Consider the following 18,990-nt stretch of genomic DNA (forward strand, 5'->3'; position numbering starts at 1 on the left):
TAAGTACCAAAAGGAAAGGAACACTACTACTGAGTTGAACTGGAACACCAATCCTCATGCCCACTTGCTCTGCAATACTTGGAGAGAAGACAGGATTTGTACACTCCCACCATGGACAAATTCAGCTCTGCTAAGCCCCAAGAAAATGAAGTTGCAAAACAGAAGGTGCTTCACACAGCCAGACACACTTATTTGTTCACACAGCACAAACTCCCAACTGCAATCCTGAAGGTACTCAACTGCAATAGTAGTGTATGATATAAAAATGGCACTTTAAATACAGCCAATTTACAGGACTCTAGAAAACATTCAGAAGCTTTCACCAGCATCCTATCTTATGCCCCTGAGACCAGAAATCCACTAGAAATCTTCATTATGTTTCTACAGCACCTAGCAAAAGTAGGCCCTCAACCACTAATTGAAAATGCTAGAAAACCCCCATGAAAATCATGAGCTAATCATGAGCAAATCATGAGCTCTGCTTTTAAATTCTTTATTGGGAATCTTCTGTTTGGGGAGCAGCCTGCCATTGTGGGATTCTTTTATTTGTTTTTAAATATGTCCTTCAAAACATTATTGTTCAAGGCACTGTAATTTACATCTACAGATTAGTGGTGCACTTAAGAAAAATCCTAACAAAACAACCCACTGCCTTTCCAGGCTGCATTTGGCAGTGTGGGAAGAGACTGCCACCCTGCGGTCTCCATCCAAGACACAACTGCAAGCCCTCACACTCGATACAAAATTGTTGAAAGATTTATTTTTAAGAAAGGGAGGTTATTTATAGGATTTTCCCCATCAATATAACAACATTTCAAATACATGAATTCACTTGTCATTCTGTACTGCACCTGAGAAAAATCAACATTTCATGAAGGCACTGTACATAGAAAGCTTTTTGGAATTACAAGAGAAAAACAATCTACCAAATCAAGCTTTGACCATAGTTAACTAGTGCAATCACTCAGTTCACAAGTGAGTTATGTTCTAAATGCAGCTTGTGCCACTCTTGGGAAGGTTTAAACACCTGTATTATGGCAATGCTGAATTGCATATACAGATAGTTTAACACCTCTTCAGGTCTGGAGTTCATTTGTATTTGTAAAATCCTTCTCCAGTCTTTTTACCCAGCTTCTTTTCTTCTACCAGTTTATTCAGGAGTGGGCTGGGTGCAAAAAGAGGATTGTTGGGCTCTAATGAATGCCATCCTGGAAAGGAAGGGAAGTGGATGAATTAGTAACAGTTCTGTTTATATGCAAAGATAACATGCAGATTAGATAAGGAGATCTGCATCTCCTTAGGAAAATATTTGAAGGTCAGAAAACTGAAGAAGGACTGAAACTTATTCTAGGTTCTCTGAGACCCTGCAGTACAGCTTCATAAAGCCCAGATCAGTACTGATAATTATGCACAAATCTAAGAATTAGTCTCCAGGCTCAGTGTACTCTGAGCACCTTATAATCCCCACAACTGAGGATTTTTTAAAACAATTAAGGAGAATGTTTGAAACATAGTTAAGTACAAGGAAATAAAATAAAGGCTCTGCTGAAAAGAAATTAAAGTGCAAAGAAATTCCAAGTTGAATTTCTACCTGCGAAACACATGGTTACTTAGAACAATATAACACAACGCCACAGCACTGACTAAGAGCAAAAGAGGTTCCACTAAAAATGCCATCATCAAAGTGACATTCTGCCTCAGAGAATGGTTACGCTGCTCATTCAAAAGAAACAACAACCATCAACAAGCCATCACCAATTACGGTTTTTTTTGTTACTGTATTGACATTCACCCACTTATTTACTGAAGTGACAGGGAGATGGTTCACTTACATCTTTTGAGATATTTGCTGGGTTTCCTATTAATTAAGAATGAAAATATGGCTGGTAGAAAAAGGATAGGGTGTCTCACAGAATTCCTCACCTCCACTACATGTCACCCTTCCCACTGATTCTTTTTAGTAATACAAAGTACCATTAATGTTAATATCATTATTATTTTCCAATAGCACTTGATGAAGTCAGCAAAGCCACCACTGTTCTGTCCCCAGGTACAAAGGGTACAGGCATGCAGTAAAAATGCTGTACTCATACAGCATTCTGAGCTGAATCCTAACTCCTTTCTCCTCAACAGTTCAAAGGCTATACCATAAACATTCAGTTTAAATATTTAAGAGTCACATTTGCATTGAAACATCTACAATTTAGCTAGAAAGTGGAAAAGCAGAAAAAAAGAAGCATGCAGTACCATCTATAATGTATTTACTGGTATCCAACCCAACATAGTCCAGCAGTTCAAATGGACCCATGGGATAGCCAGCCCCAAGCTTCATAGCAACATCAATATCTTCCTTTGATGCATCTCCTAGAGAAAAGATTGACAGTTTGATGAACAGAGAAGATTCCGCATCTCCTTGGCACCACTTATAAATAATTAACAGGGTGTTATTTCACCCTGGTGCAGCTCTTCACAGAAATCTCTGCATGTTTCACAGCCACAAAAACTGGAGTCAGCATACACATGCTGGAGCATAAAGCTGAACCTCTCACAAAAAAAAGAAAAAAAAAAAAAGCAAGCCCTGCAGGCCTGCTTTCTATTTTCCTGGTTTCCTCTGGCATTTCAATACAGAGCATTGCACTGCTGATGGGGCCACAGCTACCATGCTGACCCTATCAGAATGACTAAAGGAAGAACTGGCCACTATGAAGAAACAAGAGCTTCTTTTAGAGGCAGCAGAACAGGGTAAGTAAGGAAACAACTCAATTTCAGCTTAATGAGATCAGCAGCAGCTTTTGAACGATGCACAGGACAGAGCTACCCTTACACTACGGCTGCCAGAACTCAAGTGATATCCAGCTGATGGGTAAGGCAGGCATGGAGAGGGGGGCAGGAGCATCTGAGTAACATGCTTAGCTACAGCACCTATCACCAGAGGATATCTGTTTGAATCAGAAACGGCAGATAAGAGAGACCTGAAATGACTGTGCAGGTGCAGATGAATTCCAAAATTATTTAAAAAGAAATAATCAAAATTATCAGAAATTTGCTACTTCTACTTCAGTCTGCGCCTATAAAAATACAAATCCCGCACTGCAACATTGTCACAAATAACTTTAACCTCATTCTTTAGCTGGGAATACATATTTTAGACTGTCATCAAAGCAGATGCACCTCTACTGCATACCTCTAACTCATATTTTGAGAAAGGCTTTCTCTGCAGATCCTACAAAAAGGATGAAGTTTTACAAACCCCAGAGGTACTTGTTAAGTAACCTCCGTGCTCAATGCGTACAGGCGTGCACGGTGTCCGGCAGCTTGGCAGACACAGCCTGTGCAATTTATATGCCTAAGATCAGAGAACCCTAGAAATAAATTTACAAAATCTCGTGTAAAGGTAACAACTTCAGTGACAGTTCTGTATGAACTAATAATTTATATATACCTCCTTTTACTCTTTAAAGCTGACAATGTTTTTTTTAAGCCACATTTTATTTCTGAGAAGCTGCGGAGAGTAGTCTTACCTAATTCTAACATAATTTCAGTTCCCCAAATTCAAACACAGCTAAATCCTCAGCTCATTTGCAGTTGATGCAGGTATACAGACTTGTTCTCTCAACACATTTGTCCACTTTGTCAAACTTGGGACTTGGCCACCCGACAGTTTAATTAGAATGCAATAAAAAGCAGTAAAAGGCCAAATAAGGGCTATATCCCTAAGTTCATTCTAGCCTCTCCTAGTATAAAGCAGACTTCTGTAGAAACTTAGCTGATTGTTTTTTAGTTTTTCCACTAAGTGCAGAGCAGTACAGACCACTACATTAATATTTACAATATGCCCCGTTTAAGTAATTGTTAATATACTAAAGGTACGTTGCTTATGCAAAAGTGCACATTTAACAGAATGAGATTTTGTACAAATAAAAATGCAAAAACTAGCCCAATAAAATGGCATTTCAGTGCTTAGGGTTACCAGGAAAGAGAAACTATTTCATTTAATGTAAATGACAATCTGGCTCAAGTGTCTACTCTGAGAATAAACACAAAGGATATGACAGAAATTTAACTTGATTCACTGGAACATATGAATTAAAAGACAGCCATCAATCTTCCCAAGACATCAACTAGCTTTTTTAATAGATTCCATTAAAGTTAAAAAGTCACAAATGAACTTTAGCAATTTTGGAAATATCATACTGTGGGAGAAGATACAAAAAAAAATAAAGATTAAATCAAAATATTGTTTTGCTTAGGCAAAAGCACTCAGTTTTAACACACAAACTCAGTAAATGTTTTCTTCTGCATTTAATTAAAAGTTCTGTTGTCTCCTGAAATATGCACAGTGATACATGTCACTTAACAAAAGCACCTCTTTTAAACACACTGAAACACCCATACACTTTATTCAAAACTGTGACTTTTTCTAAAAGAATAATGCCCCCTCACATTCATGCCTTTGCCTTTCAAGTCACTAAATTTGCTCTTTTATCCTTTGAGATGTAATTAGGTACATCTGTTGATGGATAAACAAGTAGTGTTGTTTTATTTTGTTGGGTTTTTTTAGAAATCAAACCATCCCTTCCATGTGCTTTAAAAGAGATTTTTAATATTTAAAGCATACTTGGTGGAATCCTGAAAATGGAGTGCTTTCATCTGTAAAAAGGCAGTGATTTCAAAAACAAAATGTTTCAAATGACATTCTGAGTAGCACAGAGCTACAAGCAGAGCACTTGAAATAAAAGCAATTATAGTCTGTAATTTCATCTTTATCCACTACATTCATTATTGGCTTATTTTCAAAACAAGCTTCAATGCTTTGAAAAATTCAGTGGTTCTTTGGGGATTCATAATTATTTTTACCTACATATTAATGTAAAAGAGACCAGCAGTGAGACTGGAGTTCCTGAAGAACCCATGTCTAAAAATCAACACAGAAGGGGAACAGGAAGTTTTATGTGGCAGTAGCTGAGCTTGAATCACTTCAGTTCCAGTACCATAGTGTGACACTATTACACCACTTACCTCGAAACCGGTGGTTTATTTCACAAGTCCCATATGAGTGAACTCAGGAGAACTTTACTAACAATCCCATTATGGGACTTTCAATCACTTTTATCAATGTCTCCAGGGACAGAGAGAGGAAAGCTCCTGAATAGGTGGCAATGGATGTTTTCACAATGGCTCTACACTCACCTTGTCACCTCCAAGCCAGAAACATTTTCCACCACCAGGAATTTCACACACAAGTACCTTCCAACTCTGCATAACCTGACATTTCAAAGTGAAGGCAAGGCTTTTCCAGCTACACATGTTTGGTCATATTTAACAATCTCTATTCATTTCCAGCCTTTAATGTCTGAAAATTCTGAGGGAATCCCAAGGCTTTTCTGAAGCAATGCAACATTTAGTAGTGTTATGTGTCAACATCCCTTGAAGTCAATAACCCACCAAGTACCTCTCTCAAAAAGACGAACAGCTTCCATCATATATGGCACCAGGAGACGATTTACAATAAACCCAGGAGTATCCTATAAAAATAAAAAAAGGGCTTCTAAGTAAATACTCTACCAGAACTACACTCAATGCAATGTGACAAATAAAACAAGTGGATGAAGACACTTATTGTATCATTATTATGGTACTCTCTGAACTGTATTTTTCATCTCATTTATCTGCTCAGTATTAAAGCATAAAACATTGTGAAATTCAAACAAGGAATGGCACATAAACAGTCATCAGGTCTGAGAACAATAAGACTACTACAAGCCAAAGCAATTAATCTTAAAGTAATTTAATATGGCTAATCTTTTCTTTATCAAGAGTCTAATGATGCAATTTCCCGAAGGTTAGGACAAAAGTAGTTCTTCCCTAGAAGGTTTTTTTTTGTGTCTGTCAACTACCAGAAGAACTCCTGACTAAATAGTCTGCTTCTCCCCCACTGCTCACTGGTGATCCATACTTTTGAAAGTTTTAACAGCAAACATCAACACCGACAATGAAAAGATAAGACACATGCTGTCAGAAGGTAACAAATGAATACAAAACTTCTTTTGCACAAGCAAAATCAAAAGCACAATCCACCAAACACAAGAGAAAGATTTTTGCAAATACAACATTATTTTGCATATTACTACTGTTTCAAATGTTTATTATTCATTTCAATTTATATCATATATCAATATTTAATCCAGAGAACCCCAAGCAATATTTCCCCTATAAGCAAGATTAAAAAAAAAAAAAAAAGTTCATGCATGAATACTGCATTAACCTCTATCCAAGCTAATTTATAACAATTCTTCCTATATTCTACACATTGCATAGTACTAAACTGTGACAGAAATAGGAAAAAAGTCAACTAAGGCCAAAGAACAATTTAGCCAGAATTTAGAGAACATAGCCAGAATTAGAGTCCAGCATCCAGAAGCTGAATTAATTAATCCAGCAACTACCGGACTGCAGGCCCTTCTTTTTATTATCAACTGTCTCCTGGGGGCTGTGAAACCCAAAGCAGTAGCTTGCATAAAGCTATCCAGACCACAGCTTAACAGATTCAGAAAAAGTGAGCTTTCAAAGTAGGGTGTTTCTCTAGAGAAAAAAACCCAAAGCTGAAAAGAAATTAAGATTAATATGTGTCTAGTTACTGCAGTCTTAAGAAAAACTTGCAATGAGCACACACCATGGAGGATTCAGCCAACTATCTCACAGTACAAGAGGCAGCAGTTTTGTCTCTGGCATGGCTAAAGATGAGCTCCTGCTTAAGCTCTCCAGTCTATGCTTCTGCAGGACTTGAAAAAATGACTCCATAACAGTAAGCTCTGACACCTGTGAGTTTTGCTGCTCTAGACAAAATGTCTAGAGTCATTGGACTTTGAAGAATTTGTGGTAAATGTGTGTGTTTTCTTTGTCAAATTGCTTTTAATTATGAAGAGAAACCGGACAAGAAGCAGCCTAGAAATTTTTTAAGTGCTCATACATCTGCTAAAACCGACCACCTTAAAATTAACAGTCTACAAGGACAGACCCTCTGAACACTATACTGTCAAAACCTACTCACCTTACAACTCACAGGACTCTTTCCTACTGCTTTACTGAAATCCACAAGTGATTCAAAAGTCTTTTGGCTGGTCATTGGAGTCTTGATGACCTGGGTAAAGGGAAGGTAGAGAGAGCATAAGCATACTTATGAGCAGAATCTCTCCCATTCCCCCTTTGCAGCAATCTAGAACACTCTTCCAGAAATTCACAAAATGTTTTGCAGAAAACCAGCTTGAGTGTATAGACATGTAATAGACACAGAACACTATTTTACACATAGATACAGCATTTTACTTTAAGACACTTTCCCACTCAGCCACTATGGAAAGATGGTAAAAGGAACCATTCTTTGAAAGCACACCTAAGAGATTATAGTGTATCAAAATAACTCTAAAAGCTACATAGTCTCTTTTCTTGGGAAACACAAAGACATCACTCTAGAGAGCCATTTAAACAGCTCTAGTTCCTGATAAAGCAAGTTCTAGCAGCTACTCCACCCCTCTACAACCCTCTCTCAGGTAATTTTAGAGAGTGATAAGGTTTCTCCTTGGTCTCCTTTTCTAAAGCTAAACAATCCCAGCTCCCTCAGCTGCTCCTCATGTGAGTTACTCTCTGGACTCTTTACCACCTCTGTTTCCTTTCTCTGGACACGCTCCAGCACCTCAATGTCTTTCTTGTAGTGAAAGGCCCAGAACTGGACACAGCATTCGAGGTGTGGCCTCACCAGTGCTGAGCCAGTCACAGGGGGACAGTCACAGCCCTGGTCCTGCTGGCCTCACTATTTTTGACACATGGCAGGATGACATTGGCCTTCTTGGCCACTGGGCACACACTGGCTCACGTTCAGCAGCTATCAGGCAGCACTCCCAGATCCTTTTCCTCTGGTCAGATTTCCAGCCCCTCTTCCCCAGCCTGTAGCACTGGAAATACTGAAACAAACACGACTGACTTTGTTTCAAAAGTGACAAAACAATAAGATTTCATCTCCTGACATTTTCTATTTATTTCTACACTGGCATCAGCAATTCTTATGAATAAGCCTCCCTGCTTGAAATGATGGTTATAAACAGCAGTCGGCAGTTCAGTGGAGAACTCAGGAGCCTTGAGACTGAAGGAGTTACCTCTGTCTCTTAAAGCCGCCCCTCAACAGAGACTGCAGCACCCTCTCATCACTAGAGATAGCAAATTCCATATCAGAACAGCTGCAAACTGAGATCTGCTCTGTCAATCTAACTGAAATCCCACTGCTGACAATTGCACTGCTGGGCTGCAGCTGCTGCTATGATGGAACATGATGACAGCAGCCCCTGTAAGGCGTGCTCATAAGCACTCACCTCCACGAGCTTCATCATAGGCACAGGATTGAAGAAATGGAGACCACCAAATCGGTCCTGCCTGGTGGTTGCGTTTGCCATCTTTGTGATTTGCAAGGATGAAGTGTTGCTTGCAAATATTGTATGCCTGGGAATAAGAAATATATGGATTGCATAAAGGACAGTAGGAGACTGAGACACTAAACATAAACAGATATCCAGTGGCTAACTATGCAAGAATTCTCAGAAATATCCCTGCACTTTATCACGGTCCTTTTGCTGAGGTCAAAGCACAGCAAAAGGATTAAAATTATTAAATAACCACTGCAAAGACCGTGTGACTTTCTGATTCTTGAGGAATTAATGCTGAATACTTTCATTAGGGGCTAGAAAAAAGGACTGTGCAGTTAGAAAATTTTCTTTCACTCCCCAGATCCATTCTAGGTAATTCCTTCAGCAATCCTGAAAACCTAAGGGTAATTTGTTTGTTGTTAAACACATTTATACATTTATTGAAACTCAATCATATGCCATGTCAAAAATGCACTTTGGAGTCTTACGGAAAATTGGCAATCTACTTTGTTTTAAAATTATCAATGATAGACATGATGAGCAAACCTACCACCAGAGCAAAGATTTGATGGGGAAAAAAATCCAGAAAAAATTTAAGACCTGTCATTTACAGGACACTGCAAAGGATACACAAAATGACAAGAATTTTAAGACATATATGAAATCCTTTTCCAGACATAAACCAGATTTACTAACTGCAATTTATAATGGTTTGAGGTTTTTGTTTGTTTGGGTTTTTCTTCCCAGAAATATCTTAAAACCTCAACAGCCCTGCTATCACACCAAAAACTTAAGAGAGATGGCTTTTTCTTCAAATCAGAAACCAGAGATTAAAACCTACTTTTCATTTTGGGCTGCATCCTACTATTCCTTCAAAAAGTTATCCTACTGGACTCAGCAAATGTATATCTATGTAGATATTTTGCTTACATTGTACTAATATGTAACTGAGCTTTACAACAGAGCTTTCAAAAAAGTTATGTCCAAGTCATGGGCACATTTTATAATGGCATAAAAGAAAACATTTCAAGACAAAAACACCCACTTTGTTTTCCATTTTTTATTATGTTTTCTTTTTTGTTATAGTGAAAGAAATAAAAAAATCCTGAAAATTCCTGCTTACTCTTCTTAAAAATATTCTTTTATTATCCCTCCGCCATAAAGTGGCCTTATACTGTTCTGAGGTGAGGTACTAAGAGGAACATTCTGTATTTCATAGTTTTGACTTTGCAAGATCAGTGCATACAAAAAGTCACTTACTCTCACTGAAAATCTGCCACTGTATGTAAAAATTAAAATACTCAGATAAAAAAGAAGCACACTGAATCGTGAAATATAATTGCTAGGTTTATATCTGAGTTCACTTAAGAGATTTTACCTCATTACTTCTTCTGTAGCTTCACACAATAGAAAGCCTTGGAAAAATGAAAGGCATTGGATTTGCACTGTGAACAAGTGCATTTTAGTTACACTTTCTTCTCTGACCAACCAATTGATTTCAGTTGAGTTTAGAATAGAATTTTCATGCATCTGTGACTTAGAACTACACAATCCACGCTTCAGGTGGAAGCAGAGTTGGGAGGCTTTGGGAAGCCAGAACTAGTGAAGCCATAGAAATGGCTTTCCCAGCAGCAGAGTGCTTTCTCTTGGTGCCATCTAGTGGCTCAGGGAAAGACGTCAAAAGCAGTGTCAAACACAAGAGAAACGTTAATAAATATTTCCAATAAATCCGACTCTTACGGTCCAGCTGCCTTACACAGCAAACACTGAGTAATACTTCTTTTTTGAAGTTTTATAACACATTCATCCTAACACAGTGAACAGTTGAAAAACACTGGTCAGGTCCAAGCTGAGTTTACACATCTAAAGGCAAATCCTAGACCGAGGAATATTGATGGGCATTTCCTACAACCCAGAAAAAAAAACAGAAATCAAGTACAGAAAAGTTCTTAAAGTGGAGACGCAAAATTCTTTTGTCATATTCATTACAAGCCTGTTTGGAAAAGTGCTGCAGTGTCTACAAAAATCCTAGCCTGACCTTTTTCAAAACGGAAATGCAAGACTAACTCCATTCTAGAAAAGGAAAACAGAACTGAAGAGTGGGTAACAATGCTTTACTCTGCTCCAAAGATGATGACCATGTAACACAGTAATAAACACCAAATATGGTGAGTTTAATACTGAGAGGAATAGAACATACAATTTTGCTTTCCACATTTTGCAAAGCTCCAAGAACATAATTTTTTGCAAAGTTCCAGGAACATAAACCAGTATGTTCTCAGACTAATAGCACCCAAGAAACAGCATCCACTGTTTCACCTGGACAGTTACCCAGATGAGGTATACCCTGAGTTTCCAAGGTGCTCTGGTGTTGTCAAATGCTCCTGGCTTATTACATTTGATTTGAACACTTACGAGAAATTTGCTCCCCACTCACAAATACAATTTCTCTCAATAAAAGAATAAATTTCCTATCCCCTACATGTTTAGATCCACTTTCAGAGGAATTACAGTTACTCTATAAGAAAAGGGAAAGGAATTAAGTTAATTGTGCTCTTGTAATATTTCAGTTTTTTGCAGTTCCCAGACTTATTTATTTTCCTCGGAGACATCTCCGCAGTGCAAAAATGGGAGATGAACAAGTACATGTTGCAGATGAGGAAATGCATGAGACATGAAATACATCACAAAAGTAGAAAAATGCAGGGTTTCACACACCTTGTATTTCACAGGCAGATTTCATCTTGTCAGAACAATTGTAATACATAGCCCCTCACATTTTCACCCGCTATCATCCACCCCTGTGGGAAATCCTGAGATTTGAATGAAGCCAAGTTGTTCCTCCACAGCATCCTGGTCTTCCTGGTGTCTCCCTGTAAGCCACACTTCAGAGGGCCATCAATGCTTAGAGCCCCTTAGAAGCAAAGCTCCTCCTGAGACTCAAAGCTGTCTTTAAACAAATCCCATCTTAGTTACTATTAATTAACCACAAGTCTACCACCCTACTGAGTTGACACAACAGTTAGTCCATACAATAGGTCTATAAATTTTGAATTATTCAGCCTTAGAAAAGGCTGCAGAATGCTTGCACTGACAGGGAGAGCTTTTCCATTCCAGCACAGTGCCATGTGGGATGAGTAAAGCCTACTGCTTCCTTCTAAGACATGGAAAACCACTCACTACAGGTTTCCGTCTTTCCCCCCACTAAGCACACATTCTGCAATTCTGTACACTCTCACAGTTACAAAATTACCTTTTGTATCCAAAGCTAATATTTTAAACCCTTCACTACTAAGTTTCACCATTTTACCAGTTTTTCATCTAGACTTTCTATACTGCATCCATTTTTTTGCCATCCACTTAACCTTCCTTTAGCCTACACATAAGATATCTGTATGCTTATAATAGCTTCCAAATATCCTCTTAAAAAGGAAGGCTTCTTGTCTTAGCCATTTTTCCCAACTCTGCAAAATCATCCCTTTTGCAATGGGCAGTATTTGAACAACCCCCAGTATCTTGTAACACTGTGATGTAAAATTTGATGTTTTACAGCAGTTATGCTGACAAACAGCTCAGTCTTACAAAAAAAAATAGCCTCAGGTGTTCCAAACATACATATTTTTAAGTGAGGCTCCAAGTTCCCATGCCCACATTTCCTTGCTGACTGGTTTTACACAGTTTACCATTTAGTACACTCCAATATGCTCATTAAATACTCGGCCAACCAATGGTCTGTTTGCACAAAATAGGCACAAAACCACCATAACAAGGTACTCTCATAAATGTGCAAGGCATCTATTTACTTTTGTGTGTCAGGGCAATGGCAAGTTACCCTGTGCTCAGTACATGGCTGCTTGTGATCATTTACTGCTTTCAAAATTACCAGGTGATTTTAATTACTGACAGTAGGAGAAGGCCTAAAAATCTGACCAGGCTGAAGTCAACTAATGATAACATCTTTTCTCCCTTGATGTGATATTCAAGGCACAGTTTGCCCAGTTGACAGGTCAGACAGTCTAGGACACCTCCTAGCCAATATCCCCCCACATTCACCTGCACTAGTTAAAAATCTCAACAAGTAGTCAAGGTCTTGTGATCCTGACTCATCAATTACAAGGCTCAAATTTCTGAGACCGCATGCTCACCTTAACAGCATTTTTGGGTTTGGATACAATTCAACAGTAGCTTCCAACAGTTATCAAATATAGTTCAAAGGCATTTCCAGGGACTTTATGTAATGAGTACCTACTAAAATACTATTTACCCTTTTACATCACACACAATAACCAGCAATGGCTGTTTGCTAACTCTTGTAATACAAAGTAAAGTTAGTTCACTTAAGACATTATTGAGCTGACTGAGACCTCTTAAAACTTGTTTATGACAGGTGTGCTGGAAACAAATACTTAATCATTCCAATTCCCTATGGGGAACACAACATTAACAGTAACCCATGTCCACTGGAACAAGGCAATTCTACTGTTCTGCATTTGTAGTTGGATTAAGATTGGAAATTGGCAAGTAGATAGGCAATCTGAATGACTAAACACACCTGGAACAACAAATGAAGCAACGCAACAAGCAAATGAAGCAATGCAACACACCTGAGAATGTTTATAACATATGCACCTGGCACAACAAATATTCCACACCAACATGATAGTCTGGAGCTAGTCTAAGACAGCAAAACTCATTCTTAAATAAAGCAGCTAAGAAAACAGAGAACTAACTGTGAGTGTAAAAACAGAAAATAGTCTAAGTTTCAAAATGTAACAGGAAAAATACACATACTCTGGAGCGAACTTATCCAGCGTCTTGAAGAGTTTATTTTTAACTTCCAGGTTCTCCACAATGGCTTCTATCACCAAATCTGTGCTGTGGACCACTGATGCTGCATCTGTGCTTGTTGTGAGGTTCTTCATGGTCTTCTTAATAAACTCAGCACCAGCCTGAAACATTTTCAAGCAGCTGTAATGTCTATTTACAGTGATTTAATTTACTTTTATATAAGAATCTCCTTATGTTCACTGGTCATTTTGACCCCCCCCAAATGCAGGCAGTCTGCCACATTTCCAAATCAATGAGAAAGTTCTAAGTGTGTAGAGGTACAATGTTTTCCACTGACAAAATTTTCCTAGCCAATCAAATCAGTTTTGAAGCAAATAGGAGACCTTTAAACTCATTCTTTTAGGAAGACCATTTGCTGTAGTCCAACCTTCAGCACAAGAGTCTGAGTGATCACCTGGTTGGTCAATCAGTAGCTATAGTTTCAGTGAAAAAGTGGGGAAAAATGTTTCCTCACTAGTAAGTCTGTTGACATGGTTTGTGAGGGCAGAAATCAAACAGAAATGCAATACTTTTAGCCAAGGGTAAATGGAGATGCAGTACAAATGAAAAAAAAAGCAACCTATATGGTAGAATATAATGTCATACAAAAAGTGCAAGTATTATGTGGACAGTTTTCTTTTTGATTAAAAGGCTCTCCATAATTATATATGTATGCTCTACTTATCCTGGCACTTCCACACTCCTGCTAACAAGCTCTTTTTATTTCCTTCGTCTGCTGCATCATTTTCTGGCAATCATCAATATCAGTATACATGGTATTTGTTAATATGTATCAAAAGAAGAACTGAATCTGCTGAGGAATTCAGAGAAGCAAGCACAGTGACAAGTAACCTTTAGGATACACAGCTAGACTCATCAACTGCACCACAGTGGCTGGCTGTATGCAAGACTTAATCAGCAATACAAGTGCAATGTTATACATCTAACACGTGTCAATTGCACTCCTATTTCCTTTGCAGTAATCCTGTGCCCAAGTGTTAGGAAGAAGAAAAATAAAATAATAAAAGATACCTTACTCAGATATTAAGACAGTTCTGTTACCATTTGCTTTTGGACAAAATGGGTGCATTCCCAGGTAAGCACTCAAAGACTGCTTGCTTTTAAGTTGCGATGAATAATTTTACTTACTCCATTTTGCACTTAGCATCTGTTTTAAAAGATTGCCAAGTTGGTTTAAATCTTTATCCTAAAGCTGAAGTTTATTAGAAAAGAAAATTAGGTAATACATTTTTCAACCCCCTCAAAATTAAAAAACAATAACCAAAAACTGAAAGTCCAGGTACTTGAGCACACTGGGAAAAAAGTTTTCTTTTTATGCAAGTAAAATAACCTGCTGTATAATGCATCAGTGCAATATCATAACTTCAATATGGCAGTTTTTATTTTTCCAAGTTTTCCCAGAGGAATAAAGAAGAAGGTGCCAACCTCAGGCTTATCTGCAAATTTCTTCTTTATCACTCTCTTCAAACTCTCTTCTATTCCTTTTGTAGACTTTTTAAGGATTTCATCTGACTGGTCAACTAACACCACAGTATGGCCACTGGCTGCTGCAACCTAGAAGTTAAAAAAAAAAAAAAAATTCAACATCAATGTCACAAAATAACCAACCATATTGATTTGTGTTGACAGACAATATGCCAGGCATTTAGGCAAAACAGAGCTAAAATACATTGAATTCAATGCACTTGACTAGAAAAATCATAAAAGCCTGCATAAAAGCCTGGGGTGATGCTGAAGGGATAAAGGTCTCAAACAACTTGAGGGAAAAGGAAAAAGGAATCTCTCCCTCACACTGTCTGCAGAATCTTGTGTCTCAAGGCATCTAAATTCTGTGGCCCTGGCGACAGAATAAACAGATGTCTTGAAAGGAACAAGTGTTTTAGCTGAGAGCCTTGGATCTTGTAAGGAAAAAAGGGCTGTGGAGGCCAAAACTGGAACGCTGGCAGGGTGAGCAGGTGGCACAGGGGATGGCCAACCCTGTGTCCCCAGAACACAGCTCTGCTGCCCGGCCATGAGCACGTCCCTGCAACAACAAGAAGGTGACAGTGGAGCTGGGAGCAGGGGTGAATGTTTGCCACTCCAAGATTCCATACAGACAAGAATGGCTGCAAAGTCTCCTTACTCTGCACTTGGTGCACACACTGGCCCAGCTACACACAGCACTACTGAATTGCCTTTTTGGTTGGTATTTGGTTGGTATTTAAATTAATTTCAAACATGTAACGTCACTGTCTCACACTGCACCAACATATTAAAGATCAGCTGCTCATTATCTCTTTCTTCACTTTTACTTTATTTATGTTCCCCTTGTTAGTTAGCAACAGCCTATCTTCACTTCCAGAATCCTTGAACTAACAGAGTTGTGATTTAGTAACTGTGTAAAACAGATATTAAAACACAGTTCCACTGATGGTTTTAAAGTGACTCAACTTCTGCAATCTTTTACCTTGCATTTAACCTTACATGTGATGACTAAATACTCATGCACCCACAAGACCTACTCCAACAAAGCTAGCTGAAATGGAAAGTACAGCTATCTCATGAAGAAAAGCATGATGATATTCTCATCCAACTTGCCTCACTAACCCAGCAAACAAGGAAGTGCCAGATTGTCTCTGGACAGTAGCAGTAGAGCTTTAACAAGGGGTCAGTCTGCAGACAGGCATTTCTTTATTCAACTTGTTTTTTTATTTTCAGTATGGGCATTCCATAAAAACCACTTAAACCAAAGTACCTGTACTTCTACTCCTAACACTTCATCTGTTGCTGATCATTTGTAGCAGTGATTTTTCATCTGAAGATGAAAATCATTACCAAGCACATTTTTAAGAGGTGCTTCATTGAGGATTCAGTTATGACACTGTCACTGACCAGCTGGTGAAAAATCCTTAAAAAAATTAACATCTCCCATTTCCCACCATATTTACATGGACAGGGAAGAAGAAAATGAGACAAGATCATACCATTTCCTTGCAACTCTATCACACAGTTGCCTAAACGCTACTATCCAAAGATCTTAAGAATTTAAGAAGCACAAGTGCTGGGGAGCCAATTAATGCCTTTTCATACAGAAGTGCTTTTCACGGGGCATAATCAAAAATTATGGCTTTCAGCCATACATTTTAGCAGAGGCTTGCTTCACCTGACAGTATGAAAAACCAAGAGAAGAGCAGATGCAGTTTCTTAAGTGCTCAAAAAGGGATGAAAAGCAGCTTTATTAATAGGTACAGGGGAGACACCACTCAGTGTTATAATGACCTCTGCTTTGAGGAAAGTTTGGATTGATAAATTGGAGGCAGATGGTCAGCAAAACAATCCTGGGTCCTTAAGAGTGGTAGAGGCCTGCAACCCCTGTTACTGTCAAATACCAGACATGTTTCTCTTGACAAGCTGCTCTCTGAAAATGTGCAGTCCAACAGAACAAGATCAGCACATTTACCTGGAAAATTATAAGCTTTGCATAGTCTGCATCTTCCTCAAATACAAAACCAATTTTTTTCTAAATTGTGCTTTGATGGCTCTCCAGTGGAAACCTCAAGTTCTAGTATCACGATACAGAGAAGTGTTTTTAACAGAAAAGAGAACAAACAACTATTTTCTTAGCCGAGAAAAAGCCTCTGTATTCCATCTGCTAGAGATTTGCCAGGAACGTAAGAAATTTTTAATTCTGAGAAACAAACCTATTAATTCATTGAAATGGATAACTGCTACTCATGAGCTCCAGCTCCAGCCTCACTGTCAGCTTCCGCTCAGATGTTTGCCTACCCGCCTTATTCTTTGTGAAGTTTGTGAACTACCCCGGTATCCTGGGCAACGGGTTCTTTCTGTGAATTAACTAAGTGCCGAAATTTTCAATCACTGAAAGGACTCTTCAATTTAATGTCCTAAAGCTATCAAGTTAAAGGTGAACTTAAAAGCCAAAGGCTTGAGATTAAACTCTGGGAAAATAAGTACTATTTAAATATTAACCACTTCATAATTCTGAAGATGACTGACAGCTAAATGCTCATTTTAGCTGCTGCATTCTACTGGTAAAACGTCTAAAATGTTACTAGATCTGCTCCTTTGTAAAGTTAGAAGAAACTTCTTTCCAACATTTTCCACGTATTTCCACAGACCCGCTGTCTGTTTACAATTAGTCCACGCATTGTCTTAAGAACCACCTTAAACAATTTAAGCCATCAGCCTGGGTTCTTCTGGCCGAGCCATCTGACCTGAAGATGGGCGGACCAGCAGGATCAGTGTGAGAGTTGAGCAAGCAGAGAGGAGCGGAGCAGCAATACTTTGTACCCCGCCTCGGCTGCAGCCGAACCCGCGGCAGTCTGGCAGCGCAGCGCAGGGGCGAGTCCCAGCACGGCCGAGAGCCAGCGCAGCCGCTGCTTCCCACACAAACACAGCCTGCAAAGGCAAGCGCGAAGGAGCTTGACCACGGACTGTAACACATTCCGAGAAGCGCCACTACGTTTAGTTGTGGGTTTTATTAATGCTGGTCCGCCAGCAGACCGTTTGCCCTCCCTAGAGCTCGTCCCTTCCCACCCGGGGACAGGGCGGAGCGCAGCACCACGGCCGGGCTCAGCTCCGAGCGAAGAGCCCCAGCGGAGGGCCGGGGACGCAGGAGCAGCAGCCCGGGAAAGCCCGCGCTGGCCGCAGGGCTCGCCCCGGGCCCCGGCCGCCATAGCGCCTCCGCTCCCCCCGCCCCGCCGCACCGCACTCACCTGGGCGATACCGGCGCCCATGAGGCCGCCGCCGATGATCGTGACATGCTTGATGAGCAGCTTCTTGGCGGCCGCCGTGGCGGCGTCGGAGGAGGCGGCGCGCACGAAGTGGCGGGTGGCGAAGGCCATGGCGAAGGCGCGGAGCGAGCGGCGGGGCCGGGACAGGCGGGGCCGGGCCGGGCAGGGCGGGGCGAGGGCCGCGCTCCGCCCCGGGGGAAGGCGGCAGGTTCCGGCCGCCCGGTTCCAGCTGCCCGCCGAGGGGGGAGCGCGTTGGGTCGTTCACCTTCGCTACCTCTGATTCCTTAAGAGCCAAGCAGCGAGGGCAAGGTCAGCGCTGCCGGAACGCCCGCGAGTCCCGGCTGGCGCTGGGCCGGCGGCCGAGGCTGCGCTGGTGCCCGCCCTTTGCCTCAGAGGTCACCGCGCTGCCCTCAGCGCTCGCCTTCCCGCTGCCGCTGCCCGTGCTCGCAGAATCAATGAGGCTGGAAAGACCTCCGAGACCATCGAGTCCAACCCATGACCAAACACTGCCATGTCAACCGGACCATGGCGCCAAGTGGCACATCCAGTCTTCCATTAAACACCTCCAGGGACGGTAACTCCACCACCTTCCTGGGCAGCCCATTCCAGTGTCAAAACACCCTCTCTGTGAACACAGAGTTCAACCTAAACCTCTCCTGGTACAGCTTAAGGCTGTGTCCTCTTATCTATCACTGGCTGTTTGGGAGGTCTACCCCCACCTGACCACCCCCTCCTGTCAGGGACTTGTAGGGACCAATAAGGTCTCCCCTGAGCCCTCTTTCCTCCAGACTAAACACCCCCAGATCCCTCAGCCACCCCTCACAGGACCTGTGCCCCAGACCCTTCCCCAGCCTCTTCTGGACACCCTCCAGCACCTCAATGTTCTTCTTATTCACACTAGAAGCTCTCTCTCCACAACAAAAGTTTCCTGACTAGAAGGGGATGCTATTTCCAGGCCAGCACAAGATACATAATAAACAAATATAATAAAA

At 40.5% G+C, this 18,990-nt stretch overlaps 1 protein-coding gene across 1 annotated transcript; it reads right to left on the reverse strand.

Moving 5' to 3' along the window:
* Nucleotides 1-477: 477 nt before the first annotated feature.
* Nucleotides 478-18,129, reverse strand: HADH (hydroxyacyl-CoA dehydrogenase). The gene is made up of 8 exons (XM_038136381.1): nucleotides 17,981-18,129; nucleotides 14,691-14,819; nucleotides 13,209-13,366; nucleotides 8,367-8,493; nucleotides 7,052-7,141; nucleotides 5,453-5,525; nucleotides 2,248-2,364; nucleotides 478-1,208 (listed from the first exon to the last, which is right to left on the reverse strand). Exons 1-8 carry the CDS (start codon nucleotides 18,107-18,109, stop codon nucleotides 1,090-1,092), a joined length of 942 nt encoding a protein of 313 aa, XP_037992309.1. The 5' UTR covers nucleotides 18,110-18,129; the 3' UTR covers nucleotides 478-1,089.
* Between the last annotated feature and the right edge of the window lie 861 nt (nucleotides 18,130-18,990).

The sequence above is a fragment of the Motacilla alba genome, chromosome 4 (genome assembly GCF_015832195.1).
Source record: "Motacilla alba alba isolate MOTALB_02 chromosome 4, Motacilla_alba_V1.0_pri, whole genome shotgun sequence".
Classification (NCBI taxonomy): domain Eukaryota; kingdom Metazoa; phylum Chordata; class Aves; order Passeriformes; family Motacillidae; genus Motacilla; species Motacilla alba.

Coding starts and splice junctions, on each gene's coding strand:
- HADH (XM_038136381.1), bottom strand. CDS start 18,109: ATGGCCTTCGCCACCCGCCACTTCGTGCGCGCCGCCTCCTCCGACGCC. Junction 14,820..17,980: donor TGGGCGCCGGTATCGCCCAG/GTGAGTGCGGTG, acceptor TTTAACTTCTAG/GTTGCAGCAGCCAGTGGCCA. Junction 2,365..5,452: donor TGTTCGTCTTTTTGAGAGAG/GTACTTGGTGGG, acceptor TCTTTTCTCTAG/GAGATGCATCAAAGGAAGAT.